At 38.3% G+C, this 12,976-nt stretch overlaps 1 protein-coding gene across 1 annotated transcript; it reads right to left on the reverse strand.

Moving 5' to 3' along the window:
- Positions 1-5,970: 5,970 nt before the first annotated feature.
- Positions 5,971-8,555, reverse strand: cldn1 (claudin 1). The gene is made up of 4 exons (XM_026207128.1): positions 8,244-8,555; positions 7,020-7,184; positions 6,351-6,435; positions 5,971-6,264 (listed from the first exon to the last, which is right to left on the reverse strand). The coding sequence occupies exons 1-4, from the start codon at positions 8,464-8,466 to the stop codon at positions 6,108-6,110; spliced, it is 630 nt and encodes a 209-aa protein (XP_026062913.1). The 5' UTR covers positions 8,467-8,555; the 3' UTR covers positions 5,971-6,107.
- Positions 8,556-12,976: the final 4,421 nt, after the last annotated feature.

Here is a 12,976-nt window from a genome sequence, read left to right on the forward strand (position 1 = left end):
ACAGAGCACAGAAGCACAATGAGAAACATATTGCTGGGCTCCAGACAGCGCTGGATGGGGAGAGAGCGGGCGAGAGCGACCAATGGAAACAGGCCAAATGTCTGTGGTTGTTGTGTGTTTTTCCTTCTCCAGCTACTGGCTAATGTTCTCTGTGCAGACGTTTAACTGACTTTAGCTGAGATTAGCTTCTGCTTCATCAGTGCATGAAACTGTGCATCTATTGCTTTTGCAGTTAATTAGCTGGCTTCATTGCTGCTATAATCATGACACAAAAGGCATTTATATATATTTTTACCTCAGTTTGTTGTCTAAAAAATGGAGCTAACAGAAAGGAGAAGAATAACAGCTGTTTGTCTTCTGGAAGGCTCACAGATTTAAAGGCCATCCATCTATCATTCTCCACATCTATCCCAGTGTCTGAATGGACGGAGCATCCATCAAACCTAGTTTTAAAGACTTCTTCCTAAAAACAAACAACAAGTGGAAAACTACAAATACTTTCAGTTCAGCCACACAATAAAACTTTTAACAGCTTCTTCTCAAAATGATGATCAAATAGACAAAGAAACAGCCAGGAGACCAATAGCACACCACCATAACAACTTTAATAGCTCTTTATGGAGTGTTTATTGCCATATAAATGAAGAAAAAAATCAGCCAATGTTTATAGATTCTGCTCTTTAATTAGCCTTTTTTCATCGCAGTGTTTGTTCATCTCGTTGTGTGGCACATGTGTGTTTTTGGTCATTCTGGGTGGTGTCTAGGTGTTTCCCTCCAGTCTGGCATTAAAAGAGTAACTCCTGGTCTTCTGGTCTGTTTTCTGGTTCAACAGATGAAAACGGTCCGTCTGGTCACATAGTGCAGTAGCAGAAGTAGGGCTCATGGCTGGAGAACAAACGATGCACTTGGTTAAAGCATCAGGTTAAATCCACAGTTCATATACATTTTGACTTATTCACAGCAGTAAACTGTATTTTGTAGCACAGTAATGTTCCTCCTGTCTGTATGCAGCACATACTCTAAGTCACTCTCACAGCCATATAGAGCGTCCAGATCCATAAATACAAACCTCAAATTAACATAAACGTGTTGGGTGCACAGGGAGCCAGTGTGATCCAGCGTTTCCAGAAACTGCTCTGGTTTCTCGGCCTGAAGGAAAAGACTTCTTTCAGCGCTGGCATAGCGTGAGCCGGCCTGAAGTCTGACTGGCGGTCGCACCGTTTGACCAGGACCTGTAGAGCGGTTCATGTGCTGGGACTGCTCTCTCACCAGGTGCTTGTGGGTGAAGGTGACATCTTTGGCCCACATGCAGAGACCACACGCCTGTCCTGGACATCTGAAGGAAGTCTTTCTGTGAGCTCAGAGTGGAAAAGAACTCAATGGGAAAGATGCTGTGAAAAACCTTCCCCCTGGTCTCTTTGGAACCTGCGGAAGCTGGAAAGTCCAACCAGACATTTGTTAATTCTGCATGTGTACGCAGAGACGCTTATCAGTTTAGCTCACTCTTGAACTTTGGTCATAAAGCTTCTGATATCTGATGGCAGAAGAATAAGAAACACAGTCTGGTGTCCTTCCTTTCCTGCACTCATCAGTTACCATAGAAATTACATATATGAACGTTTCACTTGTGTTACACATAGTAAGACGATGCAATGCCTGATTATTGGTTAATATAACTGTGCAGCATCAGCTGAAGAAGAAGGTCATTTCAGAAAACACTTTTTATGATGGACACACACAAATGAATCTCAACAGCCATTCAATAAAGCTTGGAAGAGCCAGGCCATGTTTAATGTAATATAATGAAAGAAGAAAGTCAAATATGGATAGCTTGAGGGTGAGTAAATGGGTCATTTTAATTTTTGGGGTGAACTATTCCTTTTAATGCTTTCATATAGTGAGAATGATAGCAGGAGGATTCCTTTAGTTATGATTCATTTACAAAGATGATCTGATGTTAGTGCAGTAGAAGCATGTGAAAGAAATGCCTTTCTCCCATTTTGGAAGTAGTAATAATGGATAGACCTAGGCCTGCCGTCAATATAATCTCTCAAAAACACTTTTAACTGATCATAATCTATGCTACATGCAGACATATTTTCTTAATTTTTATTTGTAAGTTTTGCTATTGTTATTCATGTTTAAAAGTGCGTTTCAATCAAATGTGCTGAGCACGGAAAGCAAATGTTCTGCTGCCCTCTTGTGTTTGGGAAACACTTCAGAATAGGGGACATTTATTCTCTATTAACTATGACTTCTCCCTCCATAAACTCCAAATTAGCTGCTTATTAATAGTTAGTACGGTAGTTGTTAAAACCCCTTTTCGGTCAAAGATCATCAACGGCCCCAGATTATTACTGTTTCACTTTCACAGCACATTACACATCTCTCTCTTACTTCATCTGGACAAACTGTGCATCAATTGAGAGTTTAAAGACCTTAGCTTCGATATTTGACCAATGTTTTGATAAAACAGTGTCGCAGTGACAGTTATTTAGTCATTTATGTCATAAATCTCATTAATATATATGAGTACGTCTCATAAATATGTAAGAGTCATTTTTAGAACAGAAATTCACCACTCATTCATATTCAGTCACGTCAGCAGCGGTTTATTTGTGTTCACATAGACTCACTGAACAGCGTCAATAAGGTTTATAGACCAAAGATGCATATCTGCGGAGATATATGGATATATTTACTGATGTTTACTTCATATTTCTTCAGACAGAATCATAATTTATATTTATTATCCACTGATTTACGTGATCTGATGAAGTTTAGCATCTCCCTGGGCTCTCTGTGTGTTTACACTGCTCCGTGCTCACGCTGTGAATCAGACAGAAGACGATTTGATGGTAAAAATCTCAATTATATTGTACATCTCATCACGCCCCGTCATCTAGTGATGCGGTTCCTGTTTACATTTATAGTATTTGTATTAATACAAACATTATCAAGTACATTTTAATACATCATACAAAAAAAAAAAAATATATATATATATATATATATATATTATAATAAATGAAAAAATGACTGAAATGGCAGAGATATCTTATCCATTTGTAGAACATTTCTGTTAAACCTGTATTGCTAAAAAGTACAGAGTTTTACATCAAATCAATCAATAAAAATTACAATGCAATTTTCTGAATAAAAAAATAAAACTTTACTGAGAAAGTGAAAGACTGAAGATGATAAAGTTCAAGCAAGAGAATAGAGAGGGATGGAGGAGGATGAGGAGATGGTGAGAGGCAGAAGTGTGGAGATGAAGGCATGATCTGGTGAAGGGATGGTGATGATGATGATGATGGGAGGAGGAGGAGGATGTTTGGCTCATGACACACACCCAGAGCATCATGCTGACAACACACGGAGTCGAGGTGAGGACTGAATATAGAGACAGAGCTGATGGATACGATACGATATTAAAATATACTTAATATTCCTTTGCTTGTCTCTGCACTCAGATTTCAGTTTGTCTTCTAGAGCAGCTGATCTGAAAAACAATCAATGTTCATATTTCACACACACACAGGCAAATGATTTGTTTTGTTTTTAAGAATGGCAGTATGATGAGAACAATGTATCTGGTCAGTAATATAGTCCAAGTCCTTCCCAGGCTCAGCAGTTTCAGGTGTAGGATACGGTATGCTCTCTTATAAGCAACACTTCTTACAATTTCATCATTGTGTGTAACGATAGTTAACTCCCGGCATGGGCTCAATGAAGACACAAACTCAACAAGTCTGAAATATTACATGTAAAACATTACTTTTAACAATTACCACTTCAATAGCATCAAAATAATTAACGCCGTTTCCTTTAGGAAACTAACATACATTCAGTTTAACCGCAAAAAAATAAGATAACACCTCAAAAAGTGCAGATAAGGTCGTTAAGACCTCCGTTTTTGAGGCGAAAACCATGTTGTGTATTTTCCAATGTAAGCTCTTTTATTTCCACCTTTCATGAAACTCAAAAAACTCCCGGACATCATCAATGAATGATAACTTTTGAATCTCTACTTACCATAATGTCTTTCACTCGCTTCTCGCTTCTTTCACACTGAGAAAACGTTGGCTTCTCGCACTGTAGACGTACAATTTTAACGTGACACGCGTGCTCTCTTTCACGTCTGCATTCCCAACTCTATAATCAAGACCAATTTTCAACCCAAACTTGGGTTAAAACAACCCAACATCCTACCAGCGGTCTCAACACGGCATTTGGGTTGAAAAAACAACCCAACGCTTTTAAGAGTTTGTATATGTATAATTTGTGTGTGTGTGTGTGTGTGTGTGTGTGTGCGTGTGTGTGTGTGTGTGTGTGTGTGTGTGTGTGCAACAGAAGCAGTTATATCTGTTATCAGAAACATGAAAGCTGTGCAGATGTGAGCTGATAATATAATAACGGGATTACTGAGTATACAAAACATTTTTTTTTTCATTCTAACAGTAAGATTTGCTTTTGTAATCATTTGTCCATTTTGACACCAATTTCCCATTTAATTAATAATAAGCTTTTTATAAACTCACAAGGCCCTACAGTACCGTCGCCAGCCACCAGGGGTTTGTGAAACCTGATTTAATCCATAATGAAAACACTGTCAAAAGCAAAGATAAAATACAGACACTCCTGTGATCAGATGTCACACATGGCTCATTGAGATTTAGTTCTGATGAAATCAGAGTCTAGTCAGTGTAATGGACAGGTAAGAGTCCCAGAGCCGTCAGAGGAGAGTGATCTAATGCCATCAAACACATTAAACACACCGCTTTCTGTCTGTTTGTGCTGATGCTGTGGTTTCTGGTGTGGATAGTCCTGAGTCACGTCTGTTTCTCCAGAAACACAGTTCTGTTCCTCCAGTCTCGCGTCCATGAAGAGATGCTGGAGAACACATTTGCATCATAACTGTGTTGTTCTTCAGTTCTGATGGATACTGTGTGAGGAATGTGGTGCAGGTCTATGCAGGTTCAGTCCAGAGCATGTTCAAACAAACACACACATGTCAGAGAACAAATAACACACACTACTCCATGAGAACCTTTATCAACCAAACATCTGCTGATAGTGAGTGAAAACATGAAGAGGACCACATAGTTCTGGATGTACAGATCATTTCCTCTGTCTTGGTTTGATGTTCAGAGTCATTTGTAGTTTGTAATTCTGTATTACGATCAGCCCAACACTGTCACACTAACTCTGTTTCCATCCACATATTTTTATGTCAATTATGATGCATGCTTAAAGAATGCTGTAAACACCTAGATGAATATCACAACTCATGCACTCAACGGAGGGTTATGGTTTTTTTTATTTAAAAAATAATACAGCATCATTGTATTATTCTTGTATTTAACAACAATAAACAAACTACGGAAACATGTACCAGATAAATTGCTGGATGCTTAACAAGAGACTCAAGAGACTTTGTCTCAACAAATGATCTGATTGGATTACTAGACGAACAGCAAATACATCTCATCACACACCATCTCAAATGTTGTAATTAAATAATAATTCTGACATGCCTGAGCTAGAGTCTGTCATTAAAATGATTTGGTGTAATTACACATGATTGTGTTCGAGCATCAAGCATCTAAACAGAAGAAAACACTAGAGCGGTTGTTTCTTTATTTTCCTTTCTTCATTTATTATGTGGGAGGAGAGGTCAGTCTTTACCGGGTGTAGTGACTTTTTATTATCAGTGATAATTTGCTCCATTTACCAGTAAGTAATGATTTTGTTCTCTTAAACACAAGGAATGGAAATTATTTTAACTATTTTTGACACAAGTTTAATTTGAATTGAATCATAGCTAATGACTAAATGACCAATGATTTGAGTTGGGGGTGGAGCTATCAGTGTGACTGACCAATGGCAAACAGGAAGCCAGTGACACTTCAGCTTAAGCCAAGAGTTATTACACAATAATGTTTTTTACAATAACATCAGTTCAGAAAATGCTTTTTTCAAGACATTTTTATTGAATATTGAAAACATTGATAGAGCTAGTCTTTTAATACCATATTAGAAGTTTTGGTAATTAAACAGTTCATCAAAGCTGCTTGGCACATCACTAGCAGAAAGAGTGACTGGATTCACACGCGGTCGGTTCCAGGTTTTCCTGCGGCGCGAGGAGGCGGGTAGGATTTCCCCGTGGGTTTACTCGCACAGTTACAGCAGAGCATGATCCCGCCGATGACGGTCAGAGCCGACGCACCCCAGCCCACGTACAGAGCCTTCCCGAACTCAAATCTGTGAACACCACCAACATCAGCTCACTACATCCACACCACATGAGACATCACTACATCAATAACAGTTTAACTCCTCACACTCACCTTGAGTTTGTAGGAGTAAATGGATCAAAGAACCTACGCCTTATATTCTCTCCATACCAGCTGGTGGCAACAAGAGCGCAAACCCTTGTAGAAATAAGAAGAGATCTGACATAAACATGCTGCACAGGAACAAACCTATTTTAATATTTTCATTACTTTGTTAAGGTGATTATTCACCAAAAAAAATACAATTCTGTCATCATTTACTCAAGTTCAAAACTTCTGTCAAACACAAAAGTAGACATTTTGAGGAGTGTTGGTATTCAATTGCTGTTCTGACGTATAAAAGAGTTTATATTATCTTTAATTCTATACTGTGCTGAAGACTGGAGTGTGTGGATGGGCTGTGATCAGATATGTGAATCTGGGTTTAATTCAGCATTAGCTGTGCTGCTATGTAACTTCTTTCCTGTTCATTTCCTGTTCATTCTGCCATTTTAAACAAATAATAACCAAAAAGATTTCACATTACTCACTTTTTATAAGTAATTCTAAGTAAATAATTAGTTGTGTAATGCATTGATGTTCGGAAGACCTGCATAATTTCATTTAGTGTGTCATATTTTATCTTTACTCCACACATCTGATGAAATCCACCCTCACAAACCGAGTGGTAATGGTTGCCTCAGTTTTATTGCGTAGATGCTACAGAGATGAATAGCAACATATCTGCGATGATGAAGAGAGCTCCTCCAGCCACAGCCACTTTGTTCTTCTGTTCCTTTTCATCAGACAGACAGGTGGTGCACTTCAGGCCGACGGCAGCGACCAGCAGACCGATGCCACACAGCAAGATGGAGGTGATCATGAAACCACGAGCCCCCTGAACCTCTCCTGAGACACACACAACACAACATAACATAACAGTGCTCTCTTGCACCCTCAATAACCATGCCAGGGCTATCCTTGGGCGAGGCATCAGGTGTGTGTGTGTGTGTGTGTGTGTGTGTAATTTCTGAGTACCATACTTGGCCTCATGTCACAACAAAAGACATAACATACCATAACATAGCAATATAACATCACATCAGCTTCCTCCTGAACACTCTGGGTTTAAAATGTAAATGCGCTGCTTAATCAAAAGTAAGATTGTCACTAATCATGTGATTTTGATATTCGATTCATTCAGTAATATGAAATGTGCCTTTATTTTGTATTAAATAGGAGAAAGATGATCATTTTAAAGCGATTTTACAAGTGTATATTTGATACATTCATAAAGATGTTCAAGGTTTCTCTAAAATGATGTCTATCAAATGATATACTATGCTTTAATGTAAAATAAATAATCTATGATATATAGTAAAGTATTACTATAATACTATTAAAATTCTTACGATTTTTATATATAGTTTGTTTTATTTTTTTATTTTTTTTTTGTTGTTGTAGTTATTTAGTTCTGTTTTTATTCTTTTTTTTTGTTTGTTTGTTTTTGTTTTTAAATGTCTATATAGTTTGTTTTTTCCCAGTAATTTGAGTGCATCAAGTTAAAACTAAATGACAAACATTAAATTGACAATTAGCTAAAATAAAATTAGTTTAAGTTTGCATATTTTATTTCAGTAATGAAAATCAGATTTTTTTAATGGGTTTAGATCTGGATAACTCTAATAACTGATATAACCTGATATATTTTAAGACATGTCCATGATGCCAGTAACCATATCATTTGACTCTGAGAAGTGTGTAAATATTTTCTTTTTCAGTTTCTGAGGGATGGAAAAATATTTTTTTTGTATTCACATTTTGTTACACAAATACAGCTCCATCTTAACTTTTAACTTTTACATCTTGAGGTTTTTCAGTAATCAAATTAAATAGCTGCTAAAGAATTTGTGCTATTCGCTTGACTTGTCTGGACAAGAAGTGGGTCACACACACACACACACATACCTGGCAGCTGCAGTAAGGAGTCGTAGACTTTGCACTGCATCTGTCCGGTGCTCTGATACACACAGGAGCGCCAGAGTCCCTCATACATGGCCTGCGCAGTGATGATGTTGTCTCCGGCATATGAGGACATCTTCCACTCAGACATGGCCGTGGATGCGATGAGACCCAGGAGACCCAGAAAAGCCAAAGAGTATCCGAGGAGCTGCAGCCCTGCGTTGGCCATTGCTGGAGTGATGTGTGGAGTAACAGCTGCTGGAGTGAGTGAGAGCCGCTACGAAGCTCCTCCAGCATCCTCCTCCTCCTCACCAGAGCTGAAGCTCCTCCTCCTCCTCCTCCTCCTCCTCCTCCTCACCAGCGCTGAAGATCCTCCTCCTCCTCACCAGAGCTGAAGCTCCTCCTCCTCATCCTCCTCCTCCTCCTCACCAGCGCTGAAGCTCCTCCTCCTCCTCACCAGCGCTGAAGCTCCTCCTCCTCCTCCTCACCAGCAATGAAGCTCCTCCTCCTCCTCACCAGAGCTGAAGCTCCTCCTCCTCCTCCTCACCAGCGATGAAGCTCCTCCTCCTCCTCACCAGAGCTGAAGCTCCTCCTCCTCCTCCTCACCAGCGATGAAGCTCCTCCTCCTCCTCACCAGAGCTGAAGCTCCTCCTCCTCCTCCTCACCAGCGATGAAGCTCCTCCTCCTCCTCACCAGAGCTGAAGCTCCTCCTGAAGATCCTCACGCTCCTCCTCCAAACACTTTCACACAACATACACTCAGAGTTTTAAGCTTGTAGCAGTAATATAACTAACTTATTCTTCTTTAGACCGTGAAAAAAAAAAAATAATAATAATAATACACGCATATTAATTAATCATTATATAATAATCAAATAAAATGAAATGCTCTATAATGTCATATGCTATATGAGAAAATTACCAACTGCTAAGATTATTTTAACACGATCATGAGAAGGTATGATGAAAAATGAAGGCAAACCACTTTATTATTATGCTTCCCATCAGGGCCGTGCTCAGGGGGGTGGTCCGGAGACTAGAGCCACGCCCCCTTTGCCCCCCCCCCATTACTTCAGCTAAAGATCAGCTGACTTTGTAGAAAACGAGCCGTTTGAGAGAGGAGGGGCATAGAGGACCTACAATAATGTACAGTATTTGAAAAATAATATGTTTTTTGAAAATTAAAGCATGTCAAAATATTCTGTTACACCAAATACACACAATAATGATCTTAATAAATAATGATGAAAAAGCATCATATGACCCCTTTAAATCATCCAGCCGGTGACAGCAAGTGAATGTTAATGAGTGAGTCACTGACAGTCGACTGATTCATTCAGAAACAAAGCATTTGACCGTGTCAATGAGTGAATCACTGAATCATTTATTCAACCAATTCGTTCAAAAATATGATTCATTCAAGAAGTAAACACTGTCCATCGCTCAGAGATGCAAACAGTGCTGTGATCTTCATTTGAAACTATTTTAGTTCGCAAAACTGAGCAAAAATAAGCAATATTATGTCTAAAATGTAAGTCACACTTTACTGAACTTTTATAACATACATATTGAATGTGTTCCTCCTTCTGCAAAAAATGGTACTGTTTGTGTAATTAAATAGCCTACATTAAATTAAATAAATATAAAAGCATAACAAAGACTTTTTGCTGTCTACAATTTAGAATGTCTGGAGTTTTGAGTTTTAATAAACTAATAAATCAATGTGTGTGCACTCTGTGTGTGACAGACCACTGATTCGTCAAACCTGCTTTCCTGTAGTCTGTGTTCTTCTGACTATTTTGTAGTAAGTAACGGATATACTAGTAAAAGTATACATTTTAATTTGGAAATGTAGTGGAGTAAAAGTAAAAGTTGGCTAAAATATAAAAACTCATGTACAGATATTGCCCCAAAAATACTTTAGTACTGTAACAATGTATTTTTACTTTGTTACATTACACCATTGGTAATCTATTACACATAATATTTTATTAAAACCGTATTAATAGCAGACCCAAATACAAAAAACAAACAAACAAAAATTACAACTATTCAATTCAATTCAATTCAAGTTTATTTGTATAGCGCTTTTTACAATACGAATCATTACAAAGCAACTTTACAGAAAATTATGTTTCTACAAGACGTAGTCAGCTAGACGATGAACATTACTAATATTATTAATTAATAATTGTTATATGATGCAGTCACACTTGGCAATATTTGTTAGTTCTGTTTGTTGATTCAAGGTTAGCATCATCTGAGGTCCTCTGAGGGTCAGCATCATCTCTTCTCAGGTGTTCTGGATCCAGACTGGAGCTTGTGTAAATCCTAGTTACCACGGGATGAAGATCCCAGCAGAAACAGAGAAACACATAGAGACATCATTAGCATAGCTGCTGATCCAGCAAAGTAAAATTAGTTTAACCCAAGCTAAAGAATAAAAATGCACATTTGATCAGATGCAACTACACTCACAATTTAAGAGATACATTATTCGAATGCTTGGCGAAAGAGATGTGTTTTTAATCTAGATTTAAACAGAGAGAGTGCGTCTGAACCCCGAACATTATCAGGAAGGCTATTCCAGGGTTAAGGAGCCAAATGTGAAAAAGCTCTACCTCCTTTAGTGGACTTTGCTATCCTAGGAACTACCAAAAGTCCAGCGTTTTGTGACCTTAGGGAGCGTGATGGATTGTAGCGTGGTAGAAGGCTAGTTAGGTATGCAGGAGCTAAACCATTTAGGGCCTTATAGGTAAGTAATGATCATTTGTAACTGATACGGAACTTAATAGGTAGCCAGTGCAGAGACTGTAAAATTGGGTTAATATGATCATATTTTCTTGACCTGGTAAGGACTCTAGCTGCTGTGTTTTGGACTACCTGTAGCTTGTTTATTGAAGAAGCAGGACAACCACCTAGAAGTGCATTACAATAGTCCAGTCTAGAGGTGATGAATGCATGAACTAGCTTTTCTGCATCAGAAACAGATAACATGTTTCGTAGCTTGGCAAAAGACAAGTTGTTGTCTAATATAACACCCAGATTTCTGCCTGTAGAGGAAGTAACAGTACATCCGTCTAGTTGCAGATTGTAATCTACCTAGGGACCTAGGACGGATCCTTGTGGCACTCCATATTTTACTGATGATAAATGAGATGACTCCCCATTTAAGTAAACAAAATGGTAGCGATCGGACAGGTAGGATCTAAACCATCTTAGAGCCTGCCCTTGAATACCTGTATAGCTTTGTAATCTATCTATAAGTATTTCATGATCTATGGTGTCGAACGCAGCACCAAGATCAAGTAAGACTAGAAATGAGATGCAGCCTTGATCTGACGCAAGGAGCAGGTCATTTGTAATTTTAACAAGTGCAGTTTCTGTGCTATGGTGGGGCCTGAAACCTGACTGAAATTCTTCATACAGATCATTTTTATGCAGGAAGGTGCTCAATTGAGCAGACACAACTTTTTCTAAAATTTTTGACATAAATGGAAGATTTGAAATAGGCCTATAATTTGCCAGTACACTAGGATCTAGTTTTGGTTTCTTAATAAGAGGCTTGATAACCGCCAGCTTGAATGGTTTTGGGACGTGACCTAAAGATAACGACGAGTTAATGATATTGAGAAGCGGTTCTTCGGCTACAGGTAACAACTCTTTCAGTAATTTAGTGGGTACAGGATCTAATAAACATGTTGTTGGTTTAGATACAGTGATAAGTTTATTTAGCTCTTCCTGTCCTATGGTTGTAAAGCACTGCAGTTTATCTTTGGGTGCGATGGATGAAACTGAAGTGTTAGACGCTGTAGAATCTACATTCGCTATTGTATTTCTAATGTTATCTATTTTATCAGTGAAGAAATTCATAAAGTCATTACTATTTAACGTTGGTGGAATATTTGAATCAGGTGGCGTCTGGTAATTTGTTAATTTAGCCACTGTGCTAAAACCCTTGGATTGTTTTGGTTATTTTCAATGAGTTTGTGTATATGCTCTGCCCTAGCAGTTTTTAGAGCCTGTCTATAGCTGGACATACTGTTTTTCCATGCAATTCTAAAAACTTCCAAGTTAGTTTTTCTCCATTTGCGTTCAAGACTACGAGTTTCTTTCTTGAGAGAGTGAGTATTACTGTTATACCATGGCACAGTACGTTTTTCTCTAACCTTTTTCAATTTGATGGGGGTAACAGCTTCTAATGTATTAGAGAAAATAGTGCCCATGTTGTCAGTCATTTCGTCTAATTCATGTGTATTTTTGGGTACAGATAGCAGTTGAGATAGATCAGGCAGGTTATTTGCGAATCTTTCTTTGGTGGCTAGAACAATAGTTCTGCCCAGACGGTATCGCTGAGACATATAGTTAATATCAGTGATACGCAGCATGCACGATACAAGGAAATGGTCTGTAATATCATCACTTTGAGATACAATATCTATAGCAGTAAGATCGATTCCATGAGATATAATTAAATCTAGTGTATGATTAAAACGATGAGTGGGCCCGGTGACATTTTGCTTGACTCCAAAAGAGTTTATTAGGTCAGTAAACACAAGTCCTAATGCATCATTTGCATTATCAACGTGAATATTAAAATCTCCCATGATTAGCGCCTTATCAACTGTAACTAGAAGGTATGAGAGGAAATCTGCAAATTCTTTTAGGAATTCTGTATACGGCCCTGGTGGTCTATACACAGTAGCCAGAGCAAGAGATACATTAGATTTCTTTTGCATG

Source organism: Carassius auratus, chromosome 27 (genome assembly GCF_003368295.1).
Source record: "Carassius auratus strain Wakin chromosome 27, ASM336829v1, whole genome shotgun sequence".
Classification (NCBI taxonomy): domain Eukaryota; kingdom Metazoa; phylum Chordata; class Actinopteri; order Cypriniformes; family Cyprinidae; genus Carassius; species Carassius auratus.